This window comes from Phoenix dactylifera, chromosome 17, assembly GCF_051530095.1.
Source record: "Phoenix dactylifera cultivar Ajwa chromosome 17, Ajwa_hap1_PhDact_Kaust_v1.1, whole genome shotgun sequence".
NCBI classification, from domain to species: Eukaryota; Viridiplantae; Streptophyta; class Magnoliopsida; order Arecales; family Arecaceae; genus Phoenix; species Phoenix dactylifera.
In genome coordinates, this window is record NC_143206.1 from 18,658,030 (window position 1) to 18,677,726 (window position 19,697).

The 19,697-nt window shown below is 37.1% G+C and overlaps 1 protein-coding gene across 1 annotated transcript; it reads right to left on the reverse strand.

The window, feature by feature from the left end:
- Positions 1 to 1,060: 1,060 nt before the first annotated feature.
- On the reverse strand, positions 1,061 to 18,641 carry LOC148699684 (uncharacterized). Its single transcript, XM_089928059.1, has 20 exons — positions 18,465 to 18,641; positions 18,321 to 18,389; positions 17,642 to 17,875; positions 15,309 to 15,866; positions 15,116 to 15,184; positions 14,481 to 14,721; positions 14,320 to 14,422; positions 11,827 to 12,198; positions 11,567 to 11,638; positions 11,397 to 11,478; positions 11,244 to 11,303; positions 11,111 to 11,163; positions 10,911 to 11,014; positions 7,782 to 7,962; positions 7,581 to 7,638; positions 7,413 to 7,469; positions 7,003 to 7,300; positions 3,576 to 3,775; positions 1,524 to 1,664; positions 1,061 to 1,409 (listed from the first exon to the last, which is right to left on the reverse strand). Exons 1-20 carry the CDS (start codon positions 18,639 to 18,641, stop codon positions 1,317 to 1,319), a joined length of 3,222 nt encoding a protein of 1,073 aa, XP_089784185.1. The 3' UTR covers positions 1,061 to 1,316.
- Between the last annotated feature and the right edge of the window lie 1,056 nt (positions 18,642 to 19,697).

The following is a 19,697-nucleotide window of genomic DNA, read 5'->3' on the forward strand; positions in this document are numbered from 1 at the left end:
GGGAAACTTTGAAAAACAGTAGACTGTAGGAGACTGCAGGTTTTATGCCTTTGACAATCATGAATTATCCAGGCAATGAAACCTTGTTGCAACAATGATACTTGTATTCTCAATGTCCGGATTAGTTCTTGACAGAACCGACAGTATCTGCTGGTTTCCACTCCAAGATCTTAAATTAATCACTGTCTCGCCCGCCCTATAAGCACGAACTTGGTTTGAGGACCCAGAAAAGCGCTTAAATGACAGGTCATGCACGGTGAAAGGATTGGCTTAATTTCACAGGTCATGCAATGATTTATAAAACAATAAGAAATGGTGAATACACATTGAGATGTCATCTACCAGATGGTATCAAAAAAACGGAGACAGCAACCTGCACGCTGGAGTTTTCCAAACGTAAAGCAATGCTGGAACGGGACAGCTGTTTGTCTTTGGTGGGTTGCCCGTATTGCGATCTTCGTTTGTGAAGTTTCAGATCTTGTGAGCGTTTCATTGTCGATGCGTTTAGTTTTGGCCTAGTAATTTCGAGGACACCTTGTTTTGTCTCTTAATCCTCCATCCTGTCCCTCCGGTGAAACAGCTACTATATCACGTTGCTACGAATGGGAGTATGCAACCACAACAAATATGTCACCTCCCCATGTGATGGATCTTTATCCACTGGTTATCCGAATATGTCAAGCTATATAGATTTGCTATCAATAATAACTTAGGCTAACTACAGTGAAAAATCTTTGCACTGAATTCTCAATCTCTTGTTTTTTCCCCTTTTTGGGGACATAACACTCTCTTATACTTGTCCAAAATAAAGAAATGCAACTTTCGAATGATTACAGAGATAAGCATATGCATTGCAACTTTTGTTCCTATATTGCTGTGATTTTTTCATAAAAATGGAAATTTACATCTCAACAAGCTAGCTTTCAACCATGATTGCAAGTGTGTTGGATCAAAATTGCAATCTCAGACCAGTTAGTTAGTCAGGCCTAAGTCAAACGAGAGTGTAATCTTATAATCAACTTGTTTGGACTGTAGTTAATTTTTTCCCCATATTTTTCCTGTAATTATTCAAACAACAAACACCAAAACATACCACAGTAGTTAGTGTTTTTCTTGGTTTCTTTTTGGAGCATCATTCTACTCTGACATTTTTCCAATCTTTGTTAATTTTCTCTCTTACATCCAAACAGGCGCTCAGAGTGCCAGCTTTCCTGTGGAAGTCAAAACCGCTGTTGTAGCATCCATAAAACACCGGCAGCAGAAAACAATACCGGAAGTTGGAGATAAAGAAGAAACGGGAATTAATGCACACTCTTTCAGCTTTCATCAGCAAAGGAACGAGGTATTGCCTTTTCCAATAGGGTTGTATTCTCAAACATCATTATCGGGTGCTCTAGATATGCCTGCAACTGTCAAATTTCCAGTTGTCAATAACAATGCAACGGCATGCTGTAAACTAACTTGAATCATAAGAAAGGCAAAAAGGATATTATTCACTACAAAGATGGAAAGGTTGTCTTTACCCGCTCCTTTGTTACTTCTGCAAACCCAAGCTTATTTGTCCATATTGACTGCATGTCTTCATCAACAGAAACTAGGAGGAATTCCACCTTCAAGCGACTCAGTAACCTCTCAATTAATAAAAGAAGAGTTCGAAAGTAACCCTGTGAGACAATGTCAACGTTTATCATCTGTTATTCTTTTTAAATCATGCACAGCTGTAGGTGGCAACAATTCTATATCATTGAACACCAAACAAAGGTTGATGAAAAACATCAGTTAGAGAAGGAAACAATATCACAAAGTTGTTGCGGATTCTGAAAGAACTATTTTGAAAAACAGCCAGCCTTCATTGCTGTATTGCAATGCCCCCCGCGGAAAAAAAAGGGGTTAATCTAATGAAGCCTCTAGCTATTTACTAGAAGTAGTCCTCCAACCAAATAAGGCAACAGATGCAGCCCAGCCACTACCGATGCATAAAATAAGTCTTCATAGCACAAATTAAAATATATGACACTCTTCTACATGGGATACAGAGCCTCCATCAAATTTCAATTCAAGTGCTATTTTTATATTGCCATAGTCACTTATTCTACGTCTATATTTAGGGGGAAAACGTTTACTGACATTTCTGAGACAAAGGACTACTGTGGATGCTTTGACTAGTTGCTTGGTTTTTACAAGTGACATAAAAGAAAAGGATGAATTAGTTAGGAAAGGAGCATGTACCAGCTATCTAGACAGTGCTTAGGAACTGCTTTGGCAATGTTCTTAGGTCTTATTTTGGTCATGAGAGTAGTGCCAAAAGCCTTATTATACTTATATAGGTGAATGAAATTGAGCCATTATCGTTCTCTTCCATAATAAGGTTTATGTCTGGGCCCTTCGTGAGCGTAGAAGGATTATGTCATAAACTGAAGGATTCTTTTGAAGAATCAAGCCAGCTGATTGTGAGCAAGGGTCCCCTATAAATAAGATTGTTTTTGTAACTAAGATACTAAAATAGAATAATACTTCAGCAAGTTATCTTTCTAATTATCTATTAATAGAGAAAGATAAGGCCATGGACGCTCAAGAAAAAAGGACTTCTTTTCACCATGAAATTGGAGTATGATGACAATAATGAGGGCAAGAGGGAAAGAAGCAGTTAATCAATATCACATGGGGAAACTTCTAGCATTATAACATCTTTTCAAAGGTTGCTTGTAGTTGCACTTGAACTGTGAGTGATGACACAATCACCCAAACTGTGGATTTGGAAAACTTTGATCCTCTTTCCCCGCACCAAAGTTCAAGTATTGAATTTATAGAAGCAGATAACAACTTCATCAAATTTTAGAGCTCTAGAAGATTGACAGACATGATGACCAAGCCAAGAAACATGATGACCAGAATGGATATCAAATAATGCCTCATAGTCCAATTGAAGACTCTGAGGTCTAGATAGGAAATATGAGTCCTCAATTTCAATCCAAGTTCATTTAGTTCTGAGACTTTAGTTCTCGTTTACCTTTGCTATGTTTATCCACCACTTTTAGGAGTCCAAAAAGGACTATCATTGGTTAGTTACAGAAAGATCAGGATAGCAAATTTGACTAGAAGTGTTTGGGGACCATTGGCAATGTTTCTGAGTCCTGTTTTGGCTAGGACGTGCTGTAAACTTTTATTTTAGTAATAGGATGAGTCTTAGAGTCATTATAACTGTGTTTTTCCATAGAGGGATATATAAGAATCTGGACTTCATGAATATTCTGTATTTTCTGAACACCTACAGCCTACGTTGCCTGCAAAGGAGCCTGTACAAAATAAAGCGGAAGTCTAACGTGAGTTAATATTGTACATTTTCTGAAGCAACTAAAACTTTAAACGGCGATTTATCCTTCTCTCATATTTTCTTGTCCTTAACTTGTGTTTATTTCTTAATCTATTTCACTGCATAGACAGCTTCCCAAGTTCCTAACATAACAGGCAAGATGAGAGAATAACAGAATATTATTTCTGAGACCTTCGAGCGCATCTGAAACTTAAACAATGAGATTGAAGATTACAGAATGAGAGTTGCAAGCTTGTCTCACCTTGCCTCGATATCCCTTGTAAGTAACAACCAAAGGAAGTTCCGCAACCTTTGTACCAAATACCCTAAGAACTCCAGCTGATGCAAGATCTAATGGCCGAAGACCAAATAAGCTAAAATCTCCCGATGCAGGATCTGCTCTGTATTCACCACACGGGCAATATTTAAAATCAGCATCATAGTTAATCATCTCGAACAAGCATTATTCCATTCTACTTGGGTTTTGGTCTAGTTTCATGACAAAGAGCAAGGGCAAATATTGCCATTTGATGCCCTTCCCAACCCAGTTCTCAGACTAGGCATTGGCAGCATGAAATAGTTATTGTGCCACAAGCACTGGCAAAGCCAAAAGCCAATGGTTATGACGAATACAAATAAACTGAAAACATTAACCATGGTAAGAGAAGTGCTTGAAAGCCAAGGAGCATTACTTTTCAGTTATCGCTACACAATACATTCCAAGGCAATCTGACCCCTCCACCTTTAAACTGCAAAACATTCACAATTTTTAAGCAATTTTTTCATCATATCTTTCAGGATAAAGGGAATGCACAGCAGAAAATAGTTAAATGTGCACTATATATAACAGTAGAGAGGGAAAGAAAAAGAATAAGAGGCAAGATCTTACCCATGAACCATAGCAGGTATTAAATCACGACCACAACATTCTATGGGCTGAAATGAATCCTGAGAACAGAAAAAGTAGCTCAATCCCAAGCAACTGGTCGCATGCTGCTGAATTGTGTCTCTTGTTCTTTTATTGGATGGAAATAAAAATTGTTTTTGTATGTGTATTGTTTGAATTTTTTGAAGTTATGCCAGATATAGTTGTGATATGATTTTCTTTTCAATTAGTATTCTTAGTAATTCCACAATGTTGCAAAAAATCCATAGTATCATTGCTCAAGTTACTAAACATCCTTCAGGTATAGGATTATCTAGCTTAAAGCTAATATACAATTAATTCCAGTAAATTAAAACAATAATCAACTAGAACTGATGGATGAACTTGCAAGATCTCATGGTCCTACACAGATACACGTGTGACGTCAGACTATTGACTAATACAAACTTTAATGATGTACATGTGAGAGGCACAAGTTTTGTGAAAATTTCTTCATGAACTACTGCATACTCGTATTCTGACTTAAGAAACTGACAGCTTTTCCTATAGTCATTTCAAGTACTGCAATTAACAAGATAGTCTATTTCCCAGTGCCAATTGCAAATCCGTTTTGTTGTAAAGATTTTCTAGCAACATTATCTGATGAGTCATTAAACAAGATCTCTTACTGGCATCATTTCGGTGAGTTCAGGTTGCATTTCAAGCCAGAAGAATTTATAAACAACAAAGGTACATTTTTAGACATCATGGGCATGCATTTGATTTGTAATAAAATATGCTAACAGAAATCAGGATCTGTGTATACTGAGATGCGGCCATGGCAAAATCATGTACACAGTTATAACAAGACCAAAATATATAATGTCAGTGATAAACTTTCAGAAACCTTGGGGAACTGCTTTTTTAACCACGGAAAATACTAGTGCCCAAAATTAACTGAAGGATGCAAGATACACGATAATTTAGAAAGTTTTTTTTAAACATTCATTCTTAACCAAGCTCCAAAAGCCTTAAAAGCCCATATCTAATGTCATTATCGTGGGTAGAAATCGCTACAAAAAGAATCAGACTACTACTAATTTTTAAGATGTACAACTAAGGAAATTGCCACAAGTAACTAATTTTTCACACGCATCCAACTAGGTGGTTTTGTCAACTAACTACCAGAAGCCAAAAGCTTAAGCAGTTAGGGAATGGGTCAACAATAAATATCAGGCCTTAACAGAATATCCGATCTGGATTCTTTGAGCAAAAAGCAATAGTCCAAGTTACACCGCAGAGCAGATTGCAAAAACTATATATATGTACACTTTATGAAGTGGAATGGATTTCAGATTACAGTATTAGCAACAAGCAATAGTTCACAATTTGTTTTATGCATGCAATTTATTGGAGTGGAATTTAGATTACAGGATTAGCACACATATGACAGTCAGTTTCCAACCTAAACAAGTCAATGATCTTTTGCTTACCCTTCCCCACCAACTATATAACATTCAAAAGAATAAATTGGTGTATGCTGATCCTTATATTGCAAATATATAGGGACAGTATGATAGCTTTCATGTGTTCATAATTTCATATATTAACTCATGCTCCTTCTGTTAAAATTCTACACACAGGTTTTTACTTTCCTGATTTATATTGTCAATAAATACTGCACTACATGTATGGCAACTTGCTCATTGTTGTGCAAATTCTAAAATTTTACATATAGTTTGTACACCCAAATGTTATGATGATTCACCTGAATACTTGCTCCATGGAATTCAGATGATAATTTAGAGGTTAGAAAACCAGCAGATCTTAAGGTTGATTTGTAAAGACCAACACATTTAAGATACTAGCATATGTCACAGCATCAACCCAACCAACAGTTAAAACCCCTAGGAGCAAACTCCCACATGACTCTGTTTATTAGACCAAAACTCAAAAAGGTTATCCATGATTGACACCAGTAAAACATAATCTCCTACACTTACAGGAGGCATTTGTTTCCTGGATTTATTTAAAATGATGAGTTGATAGAAGGTAGATAACAAGGGAATGTATGACAGTTTTCGGTAACATAATAGTGCATGCAAATCTCTATAAGAATGCCAAATAAGGAAAAGACCATTGATTTTTAGCTGTTTCATTAACAAATCATTTAATCTCTACTTAACACGCTGCCCAACATTTTATTGTCTGTCAGATGCGCTTCTCTCTTTGTTTGAAATTTGAATCCTTCCACCATTGAAAGTTGCGACAAATGTAGGAACTCTTTTTAGCAGCAAAAGTCAAATCCCATGTCATTGGCTCATATATTTGCAAGCAAGTGCACCTGAGCATGTCTTTGGTTGCAGGTTTGCAGGTGGGTGAGTGTACTTGGGTGTGATTGTGGGGACAATCATGCACGTGCACGCATGTTTGCATGCATACGCATGTGCTAGTTTGTCAATGAATATGTGCCCTGTATGCTCAGGAGTCTGCCCACGTGCGGGTCCGTGCCTATGAGCACACATGCATACATTCAAACATGTACCTGTGGGTCCATGTGCATGCATGAAAATGTGTCTGTGGGAGTGTGAGAGGATCACAAACAAAGCCAAGGTGAAACTAGATTCCTATGGTTGGCACTGGTGATGCGCTATAAAACTCCCTAAAAAATTTAAGTCGCAGCATTAAGCAGAAACAAAAACAAAACGAACATAAAGTATAGAAAATTATAGATGGCATGGAAATATTGCAGATAAAATGGTGATAAAAACTTCATTTGCCAAAAGTCAAGTTTCTAGCTGACAGATGGATTTAAGTTTTCAACATTTAAAAAGGTGATGAAGATCTGCTTGCAAGCGATCACTTACTTCAAGAAATAAAGTAGCCTTTCTAAGTAAAACCTTATCCTCCAAATTTATCTCTTCAAAATCTGTTCCTTTTAATAGTCGCCACTGAACATCAGCTTCACCATCATCGGGTAGATTTCTCTCCTCAGGATTCCTTTTCAGTATACTCATTAATGACTCAGGGATAAGTTTTGGTCCATTATTAACTAAGTCTTGTAAAGCAGCATGAATTGTCTCACAATCTCTTTCACAAAACCACTTGTTCTTCACGACTTCCTGTATCAAAAGATGTGCCAAAAATATGAACGTGTAATATATCAAGCATTGTTTGTGATTTTTATGTGTGAGTCGAATTCACCAAAAAAACCAAGTGGGGTCTGCTTGTCACCTTTATGTCACATGATCCAGGGTCCTCTAAACAACCAATATGATACAGCCTGTCACACTAAAAGGAAAGAGAATTATGTCGATTTCAAAGACCTGCAATGATCTCAATAAGCAAAATCAGCAAAAAAACAAAAAAGAAAAGAAAACAAGAGCCAAATATATGACTTACTTGACCACAGAAAACACATACTTTTGCATCGAATACAACAGTGCTGAAAGAGCCATCCCTGTATATTATATGCAACAAAAAGAAAATCTATCAACATAGAAACATGTAGGGCAATTTGACATGAATGAATTACAAGAAACACTTGAATTAATAATAGAAAACTCTGCCAAGTTGATGGACTAGACATGTATAAAAGCGTACTTGCAAAGGACGCAATATTCAAGGTCATCAGTTCGATGCTTTAATATACGTCTCAAGCGAAGGTCGACTGGTCTGACAGCACTTGAGAGTCCTTTACTGGGAGCTAATTTAGACTTCAAATTATCCATGCAGTAGGGGCAATGCCATTCACCAACAGGTGCACATTGTAACTTCAAGCAAACTGCAGTATTGTCATAGGAAGACAAGTCAAAGCAACACGTAATAATACACAGAGGTGTCTATCATATGTTAGAGAAGCTGAAGAATTGGACTTTGACCATATTTAACACTTGCTGTGTAATAGCATGCAAATTATGCCATGATGAGCACGGATTTTCACATTCCATGCAAACATCAGGTGCCCATCAATATAATATTTTATGATATATACTCATATTGTTCATATGCGCTTCTTTGAGCAGGGTGTATTGGAATTTTAGGAAATGCCAGGCTATACCAGCAGATTACCATCTGCCCTGTTCAAAGTAAAGTTGAGCATGACCAGTACCGATGGGAGGAAATACTCTTTGTTGTGTAAACATTTGGCCACAAAACTCATGAACGAAATAATAACTGTTGGAGTGGACTTACCTTATGGGCAACACCACATGAAATGGGTACATGCATGGCCGCATGTAAGGAATTCATGTGCTATAATTTACAGTACAATAAAGCTGACTACACTATGAATCATACAGACTCTACCATCAGAAATAAATGGGAACCATACCTACAAACTACCAATTCAGAAAGAAGCAAAGCAACATAGCATAAGGATATGGAGCAACCAGAACTAGCAAAAGAGAAACCAAGGTGCATACACCAAAAGGATAGATAAAGAAGATGATTGAGGACCAAAGATTATAAATGAGGAATCAAAAACATGATAAAGTGTTAGTCAAGCTAATGTGCAAAACCGCACAGATAGGTGACAGCACTGGCTTAAAGTAAAGCTGAGATGGTACTAATGGAGCTAAAAGAGCCATATCAATAAAATATGATGCGGTCCACCTTCTGGAAGAAGCCACAAGCAGCAGCATGGATGACAAACTGAAGATCTGAAACAATGGGATCAATAATAAAGAGAACCATGCTCCCGAGGCATGCTGGTGCTGAGGTGAATAAATCAACTGAGTCAACTCAAAACAAGAAAAGCTGGCCAATAAAGTCAAGTGACAATAATGAAGTAATACTGGAAAATGACAAACAGTGGCAGGAATCTGCAGCCACAGAATGTTAATGGGAGTTGAGCCACCAATTACATGAAAAGAGTTAAGAATCTTACAATCCGTTCCTGACATAACTTGGTTAATCAAGAGACTATACCAAGCTAGGAGAGGCGAATATGAATGCAAATGAAAGTTGTGGACCTCGAAGAAACAAGCAACTTAAGGAAAGAAAGATAATTGCCAATAGAGTAGAAGGTTTAACGCCCAGTGACTAGGGAAATTATGAAGAGCGAAAAGTATTAAGAGGCTCTGTGAAAGGAGTAATGTGTCAAAGATATGACTAAAACATTCAACAGATAGGAGAGCATGAGCATAACAAGACTGCTAAAAGAAGCACAACAAGAAGACTGATTGAAGGTTAGCAATGTAGGAATGTGCAAAGATCCTAAACGATATTCAAGTTCACGAAGTATATAAGTAGTTGCAAGAACAGAATCAAACAGGTCTGAAAAATGTGATAGAGAGATAAGACAAAGATGACCCACACAAATCTAGTCTGTCATCTTGATGAAGTTGAAAATAGACAAAACCTCAAAGTCACGGTGGCAAATTTTGTCATAATCCTTTAGTTTACTGGTGTCTAATGCCTTTATCTGTTACTCATATTTCATCCACTTCATGTGACTTGGCTAACATGGTTGAACAATTTAACATTACTTTGTACGAGGTGGACTAGGCTCCAGCTGAACTGATCTGAAGCCAAATCTTGTTAGGTGAAATTAGAAGACAGCAGTTCAGAAACAAAAATCTGAGCCATTGAGTGTCATCAATTACCTATAAACTGCCAATAAACCAAAACCATGTATTCTAGGGACCCCTTGCCTATGCATCAAGTGGTCACAATTGGGTATTGTATTGTATTATTTAAACAGTCTGTTTGTGACCACTTGATGCATGGACAAGAGATCTCCCAAAATGCATGATTGGTCTGTAGGCAGTTTAGAGATAGTATATCACCTTCATTATGTATTTTGGCAAGAGTGCTTTGCCAGATTAAGTAACGAAGCATATAGCCAGCCATTTTCTTGGCTATATACTCATGATTCTTTATGTTGTTAATGTCTTGGCAATTTTTTGAATTCTTCTCTTTTAAATGCAATGAAGTTATTATCTGCTCAAAACCTTCATTTTAACACCATGATGGTATTTGCGGTCAATGATTCATTAAACGCTCCTTCTCAACAACCATTCCTGAAGTACTCATGAACTGCACGCAAATAAATTCGAAGTCCATAAGACAAAACAGCCAGAGGCCTTCTAAAGCTGTCATTGCCTTACTGATGACTTATGCATCTCGTTTGGCACACAAAAATATAAATAAAGCTCATCTCATGAACAAGGTTTTTACTATACGTTGACATTGCTTGCTATCAACTATCAGGTTTTCCAAAATGGTGCTATCCGTCTCAGAAATTCTCATTTCTAAAATGCCCATATGTGGACTGTTTTTGACATGCTGATCATTGCAGCATTTCTGGCCTTACTGTTGTCCAATAAATTTCTTCCACAAGTATTGCAATCGTGCATAATTCACACAACTCCTTTGGAGCACCTTTTCATTTTATCCACCATTCTCTATTTTTATTCTATACTTATCTCTCTTGCAGCATACTCCAGCACATTCTTGCCTTCCAAAAAAAAGGAAGAACTCTAACATTCTCTGCATGATTGTATGCATTTCTGTGCATGTATGTATGTGGGTTATGAAATAAACTTAAAGTAAAAAATCAAATAGCGGCCTATTAGTTATGGGTGGCAATTTAGTATGGCATATATTTCAATCAGTAGCATATTGTAAATATTAAGTACCAGTTCTAATACTTCTTTAAGTTTTTTTGGAAAAAAATAAAAGAATACCTGCATGAAAGGCCTTAAAGCATGTGTGACAAGAAATTAGTACTCCTCCATCTCCACAAATTTTTTGCAGTTGAGTTTTGACCATTTATCAGAGACATTGATTGTTCATGAAGTGACAAGCCATCAGAAGTATATATGTGATGATAGCTGCAAGTATAGAATATTTCCATTGAATTGGCAAGTATTAATCTTGACATATCGTATCAGCACTAGAAGGAAAAGACATCTAAAAATTTTACTTACGGTTGGCGCCGCTTTGCTGATCCGGCATGAGCTTCAAATTGCGAAGGGCTAACCTGATTATAAAAAAAAAATTAAGATAGTGGTTTCTTCAGAGGCATACTTACCAAAATTCACACAAGGTCAAGGGAGAAACCTTGGTGTTACAGCAACTACACATTATACCATTTCCAGATTTGGAACCTGTAAGCACATCCTGTAGAACGTAAAAAAGAAAATTCAGCCATAGGGAGAAGGTGTATCTCCAAAGAAAGATAACATCTTGAAAATATTATAAATATTCAGAAACCTTTCCCTGCACACGGTATGCTAATTTAGATCCCTCTGGTAGACCATTTTCCTTAAAAATCAACCGATGCAAATCATGATCCCTGAACAGAGAAAAGCAGCTCGAAACATGAACAGAAACAATAAGATGACGTTAATCGAGCACTTTTTTTCTATCAGAGTGTGTATAACCTTTTCTTAGCACCACCTTGAGCAGCAGTCTTCTGTTGCAGGGTATCAGCAGGAGATTTTGGCATACCCAACCTAGGAATAATTTAAATAGAAGGTAACTCATTAGAGAGGAGAAAATAATGCATTCAAGGAGATCATCAATCGCAAGCTGACTAAGAATATCATGAGTGGAAATTAAAATAATTAGTATGTTTGAAACTTGAAACTTTGATTTCTAAAATGAAAAATATAAGAGGGGCAATGAATTGAGAGATACTTACCTTTTTTCTGTTCTACTTTCCGATCCTGATTTACTTTCCATCATGGAACGCTTCTGTAGACCATGTCTTGAGAGACTCGAAGCTGGATGGATATTACCTTCAGCATCTGGTGCTGCGGTGGTGAATTCGACATTGATACTGGAAGCTGGATCAACAAGGCCTTCTGCATCTGGCCCTGAGGAGCTAAACTTCTTCCTAACACTTGAATCCGGATTGCTACTGCCTTCTGCAGATGGACATGGCAAGCTATCCTCCATGATGACACTTGGAGCTGGACTGATGATGCATTCTGTAGCTGGCCCTGCAGAGCTGAACTCCGCAGCAATGCTTGGAGCTGGACCAGTAATGCTTTCTGTAGCTGGCCTCACAGAGCTGAATAATGTTTTTAAGGAAAATGTCTAATGTATTGTGAGTTCCTTCATCATTTTAGAATCAGGGGAACAAAAGCTCTTTGAACATCAAATACCACACCTAATTATCTTGTTTTGCATGGTCTGCATAACAATTTTTAAAGAGTAAGACTTCATAAAATTCTGATAATTTTCAGGCAATGAAATCGATTAAAAATCATTTCCTTTGAATTCATGGTTTTCAAAGCTCCACAAAATTAAGATTGCTTTGAAGGAGACAATATCCAGAAAGAATAAGTTGAACTCATGCTCAATGAATAAAAATATCATCTAATCAAGCTTTCTTTCCTATTCCCCTTCTATTATCCTTACTGGTGAAAATTTGGTTACTGATCACGAAAACGTACTCATGCTCAATAAATAAAAATATCATCTAATCAAGCTTTCTTTTCTATTCCCCTTCTATTATCCTTACTGGTGAAAATTGGTTACTGATCACGAAAACCAAGGTATCACGACACCTGCAAGGACTCAAAACTAACCTACCTACAGCTTAAATTTCAAAAAAGAAAAAGAAAAAGAACCATGAGAGATTTATTATGCCTCTCGCTTATTGGCAATCCACTTTTCTGTTATCTGAATGGCAGAATTTGAAAAATTTTCAGGGCACTGGTCATGCGGCCACAGATTATAAAAGGTTAACAAGATCTTATGCTATTGCAGGTAAGAGACTGGATCACAGCAAAATGGGAGTGGTATTACAAATTATATTAGTTATGATCTGTATTTCGTATCACATTTGTTTAAAAGTCAACATCATTCACCAGAAGAGCATAGAGAAATGTAGTGTCTTGATCTCACTTATCTGCACAAGTTTTACTATCAGACTTTCTTTTTCTGTCAAAGAAAATTCAATATATAACAGTTGGTTAAATTAGTCTCACAAACCATTCATGGGATATAAATATCTCAGTAAGACCCAAATAGAATAACGGCATGTTCTCTTTCGTGATATACTTGCATTTTCTCTGCCTTAGGGCCTGTTTGGATGTTGGAAGATCTTATCAGTACGATAAGATCTTCTTGGCAATGTTCTCGGTGGTGTTCCAAAGATTTGGTGGAAGCAGGCATTTGAAAAAGATGGAGAAGCTGGCGCAATAACTAATCCCTATAAAATAGGAATAAGAAAAACCACCTCTACAACCGAACTAGTTCTCTCTTAAAGTTAGGGTTGGTTCTCCCTGGAGTGGCCCCGATCTCTTGGAACCAACCATCTTCCATCATCAGCTAAACATGAAGCTCTGCCAGGAAGATTTTATCACACTGATAAAATCTTCCAGATCCAAACAGGCCCTTAATTAGACATTAATCATGCAAGGACTGTTGTGCTTTCCTTCATAACGCATTTTCAGATCTATGACAATGAATCATTCAAAGTCCAACCCTCATGCTAGCATAATATTGTCATCTAAAGCAGGATCCTTCAGTTGATGCCAGATGCTCTGCATATATATATATATATATAATGTATGTATGTATGTATGTACGTATGTATGTATGTATGTAACTAGAATTCTATTTTCCAGTAGGACAGAGGCTTCTGGAGTAGGTTCTTTAGATTGAGGATTCACATTGTTGATCACAAACTACAACATCTTGCTTAAGGTCTCATCTTGCTTTATTCGCAGTGAACTCTCTCAATAAGTTGTGTTTGAATAAATTATCTATTTTTTAGGTTTATCTTGGTTTTGACATGAAGGAAATCTTCTTGAAGTGCAGGTTTCTAAGATCATCACTGGACAAAACATAATCTCTCTCTGGCCTGAACAGAGCTTTATTTATGTTCTGATAATAAATAACAGACTAAGAAAATCTATATAAGATCAAATATGCTTCTTCTCTGTAGTTTTTAGTTTAATCTGACTTCATAGAACATTTAATGCACGGAAACTAATATTCTTAGGCTTAAATCTAGTAGCAAGACTAATTATACTTAAAAAAGAAAAAACGACTACATTATTCAGTGTGATAAGAAGATGTCCAAGATTCAAAGGAGTTTAAGCGTGCTTCTTAAACATTATCTGCATTTCAAACACGGCTACTTTTCTTCCAACTATAGAATTTTCTTAAAAGGCAAACTGACCTTCTAATTGAATAAGGCTTGCCATGAGGCTCTGGTTGACTCGGTTGGATCTTCTCACCATTTATGCTTGTCTTTGGAAGATCATGGTTTATTTTAAATGATTCTAGGTGAAAAAAGGCAAATTTACATCAGCCCAGGAAATCAACAAGAAAATTCAAAACTATTCGAGAACCCAATATGCAGGAAATCAAGAAGTATTTCACCTTTCCAGTCCTCAAAGCCCTTCATGTTAGCTGTGCAGCCAATCTTTTCTTCAATCACTTCACCTAATGAGTGGAGATGTATATTCTTCAACTCTTTCACCAGGTTATAAAGACTTATCCCACTCTCGAGGAATATGTGATTGTTTTGGTTGCTTGTAGTCACCTTCGCATGCCTCTCAAATTCATAAGCAGAAACCACCTAAATCATCATAAATTCAGCACAGTCACAATTAAGAAGAACAGCAAAATTCCTGTACAAGAAATAGCATTCAAGAAAGGGATGCATTAAGCTATACAGAGAAACAATGTAACAGATAGGTATTGTTTGGCCATGACGAATAAGTTTAAGAAATGAAATACAAAATATTGCTAAGAGTGAGTGATTTTAGCAGAAACCACCTACATCACCACAAATTCAGCACAAAAAATTGTACAGCCTAAGAAGTGCTGCAAAATTGATGTAGAAGAAATAGCATTCAAGAAAAGGGATGCGTTATGCTATATAGAGAAACAAAGTAACAAATAGATGTTGTTTGGCCGTTGCCAAATAAGTTCAAGAAATGAAGTACAAAAGATTGCTGAAAGTGACTTACTTTTGAATAGTTACAAGATGAGCAGCCACACCGATAACCAGGATCTTTTACAAATCCATGCACCTCTACCTGCAAACACCCCAACATGCAAGTAAAACAATAGGAAAATGATTCAATCAACCAATAAAGATTCAAGTTAAACAATAAGAAAACAATAAGAAAAACAAACCAATAAAGATTCAATCAACTATACCTTATCCTTCTTATACTTCACTGGTAGTTCTTCTAGCAGTCTGGTGGCCAGCAAGCCTTTGACATCAATAAGGAGGCTATTTGGAGTATACTTTGGAAACTTTGGTTCCCTCTTATTAGGAGTGCAAGGCGGGAAACCTTCACTTCTTGAACCGCCCTTGTTCCTCTCGTTCCTTTCAGGGGTCTGCGCTACAGAGCCAGTGAACTTAGAATTGGTCTTAAGCTCGTTACTTCTTTCGGGTTCTTTTAACTGAAGGCAACGAGGTGGATCAGTGGCATCACTGGGGATCGAGGACGGGGATGAAATAGTTCCGGCGCAGCCGGAAATATCCAAGACCGGTCCGGCATAAGATTCTACTCCTCGTTTCTTGTTGGGAGACGGGTCGCCCAGATCACGGGCACTCGAGAGCCAATGGTGAGGCCTCTTCGACTCCGTTCTTGAAGCATTACTGAGAGTAGGGAGGCCGTCAGTCGTCGCCTCTGCTTCACCGATGGAGGCTCTCGGCGTCTGCTGCCCCTCCTGAAAACTATCAAGAAAAGAAATGGAAACCAAGAAGTCCTAAGAAATGATTTATAGAAGAACGCCATGGCGGATAGAATTAGAAACTGAGCTGAAAAGAAAAAGAAATGAAATCGAATCAAGAAACCACTCGAGCAATGAAATCGAATCAAGAAACCATTCAAGAAATGAAATCGAATCAAGAAATAATTCAATAAATGAAATCGAATCAAGAAACCATTTATGGCTTAAAGAAGAAATCATTCTAAATCAGAGATGAAAAAAAAAAAAATCTGATTGGAGCTGTCGAACTGGAAGCAATTGCGATGAAGAATTGGAAAGATTTCGGAATGAAAACAAACTCGGGTTTCGATCGTCAATTTACTATCAACACTCTTGAGCGATGGAAGACCGGCCAAACTAGGGTTTGTCTGAGATGAAGCGAATGGGGTGATTGGGATCTTTATCTCTCCGACGGACGGTCAAATAACAGAGCGGAAGGAGGGGGTATGATTTTATAGCAAGGGAGGGAGGGAGAGGAACCGGCGACGGGCAACGGCTGGAACGTGGGTTTCAAATATATTGGCGGGCCCCACAGCTTCAATGTCGAGCGGGACTCTGTTGGTCCCTTGGGCCGGCAGGAGACGACAGCCTCAAACCCTACTTAGGGTCGTTTGGTTCGCGGGAAAAAAAAAGGAAAAAAAATATAGTTAACGAAAAAATAATAAAATGCCTCTTATTTAGTTAGAATTTTTAAAAAAAAAAAGATAAAAAGAAGTTATATTTTCATAAGAGAAATTCTTTTCCATGAAAAACATGCTGCAAAGAAACAGGGATTAGAGGTTTGGCGTGAGAGAGGAATAGAAATCACAAAAAAAAAGGAAGGCGAGAGGAGATAGGGCTGCAGTGGATGTGGAAGTGGCTTTAAGGCCTCACGCCCAACTTGGAACAAGGGTCTCACGCCCAACCTTCTCTCAAGGTGATAAAGCAAGATTGCTAAGGAAGAAAGAAGCTCTTTTTTTTTTATTCATTCATTAACTCCATTACAAGATGTTATGAGAAGGTATTTATAGACTTTCTTCATGATTACTTTTTCCATTTTTATTTTTTCCTAAAAAAGCCCTTCAGGATTAAAGAAGCATTAAAGACCTAATTTTTATTAAGGGTATAATAGGAATTATACATAACTTTTTTGGGAAAGTGGATGGTCAACCAAACATAAGCACTCTAAAAATCTATCACTTTCCTATTGTCAACCAAATATGCCAAAAGTATTTTTCCAGACATTCTCTTCCTACAAATCTGCTTCTCAAAAATCATATTCATAGGAGAAAAAATGATTCCCGCGAACCAAACGAGCTCTTAGGTCAGGGGTAAGCAATGGCTCTATAATTGTGTCATACTTCTTCCTATGTTAATGTATTCTATGTTAACGTTCCTTCCATACGGTATGTAATCTGGGAAATATTTTACTTAATTTGAAACATTTCATATGATTTTCGCTTTCGGAATGGCATAACGCATTACTTAGTATATGAGTTCTTATTTTAATTAGCTGGAGTAATTATTGTTTCCCTAAATCAAGTTGCATCATGAACGAGGGATCTCAGCATATTGGTTGCCATTAATATGGGAGCAAGGAGAGCAAGAAGTAATTATTTATTTACTTAGTAATTATTTTTTTAGCTATTATAGCTATTAATATGGGATCAAGGGGTAAATCCCCACGATTTGCATGTAACTTGTTTGACATAATGGTTGCTATAATAGCTAAAAAACGGTGAATGTAAGCATACAGTTGTTCACTATTGTGATGTTCTTTATGCATGAATTACTAACCTCTTTTCGTCATAGCTAATAGCTTCAGTTTTCCTCCAAGCCTCATAACGCCTTGAATCAATGGAACATCCGGTCACCTTTTCTATCTCTTCATACAGGGACTCAAGGGGTATTTTCGTCAGGTGCTTGACTACTTCATGAAGAGTTTTATTATTCTCCAAAAATATGTGATTGTTTGGATGATTTGAGGAGACTTTTGCATGCCTCTCAAACTCGTATGCTGATAACACCTGGAAATTGTTGTGACAATAAAAGTCGCATTCAGAATAGATTCAGATATTTCTTAACATACCAATTATTTTTGAATACTTGAAGGAAAGCAACTATGGAAAATCCGTTATGGTACAACATCTATAATAGGGGAAAAATCTTGATTGAACAGGCACGAAATATTCAACTTGTACAGCCTTCATTCAATACTGTTTGGCTGCTAGATTTAAACAGAAAGAGAGAGCATCGAAATTTACTAAAGATCCATCCATGCTACAAGAATTTTTTTATATTGAATCAAAAAAAAAAAGAGATGTTTCTCTCTCTCTCTCTCTCTCTCTCTATATATATATATATATATATATATATAAACATTTTAATGAAAATAAAAATAATGAAAACAATATCCTGCTTCTGCTTCTCCTTTGCAGCATGATGAACAACTATAAATCACTTTCCACATACTTGATTATAGTTGCACGACGAACAGCCGCATTGATACCCATCGCCTTTTATAAACCCGTGAAGTTCTATCTGCCATGCAAAAATGAAAACGTCCATTCGTAGCCAAGATAAGAGGACATAAGAAAGGAATGTAGTCATTTTTACTTGGTGCTTCTTAGATTTGTAAGTAACGGGGACTCCTTCAAGCAAGCCAGTGGCGAGCAGATGCCTCACGTTGGAGAAGTAGCCGCCGCTCGGAACCGCCTCCTTTGCATTGTAAGTGCTGAAACGGAGTTCTCTCGTACTACTTGGTGGTAAGCAGAAACTAACCTTCTTTGCCATCTGAAATCTCGAGGGCAAGGACAGAGAGCGAATTATTTTCAAGGGTTTGCCCTCGGAACTAATGGCGATGGAAGACAGTCAGAATTCTGGTGCTGTTGTTCGTAGTCTTTTAGAAAGGTTATTCTGCGATAGAAGAAATCAAAGTTCTAGGGTTTTTTCTTTTTTTGGGATAAAGGCAGGCTATCCTTGGAGTTTATCTACTTTTTGGAGTTTATCTACTTTGTGGGAAGAAGTTTACGTGAGAAGGATCTCTCAAGCGACGGTTAGTGATCTTTTCAACCGATCAGATTTGACGACCAGATTGTTATAGGTCTATTGGGCTTTCTCTCATGTTCTCAAAGAAACCTGCAAAGGCCCATTATTTACTACTAGTTTGGAAGGTATGAAGACCACTAGGATATGGGTATCAAAAAATATATGAATTCCTATATATGCAAGAAAAAATAATTTATTTGCCCATATATTTTCTTTACTCACACACTCCCATAATCCATCCTCCCTTCGAAAAGTCCACTTCAACTATTTGTATCAATTAAGAAATATAATACTTCGGAGTTGAAGGGAAGTATCCAAATAACATATCTTATTTTTTTCCATATTTGTAGCAATGAATCCATATTTGTAGCAAGGAAATAATATTGTTCCTTCCCGATATGATATATGATCAATTACAAATATCTTCCTCACATACGTCTTTAATTCTGTAGTTTGCTCACCAAGCTGCTCACTACTTTGAGACTCTCCCTCTTTCGAATCCATATAATTTTTCACTTTAGACATAGAAATATTTTAACCGACGACAGTAAGAACACTACTCTCCTTCAGACCTCCATACTCCTCCTGAGGAGAGTATGGATCCAAAAGAGTCCTACCATTTTAAGAGAAAGTGACATCCATGGATACAAATCTTTTATTTCTTTGGGGGTGATAAAGCCCGCTAGAATATCCAACAAAGACATATTTGTATCTTCAGCTGTAAGAAAAGTAGTAGGTAGATGATGACAAAACTCTAAGTGGAACAAGCGGCTAGCTTTACGGCCTCTCCCAATCAGCTTC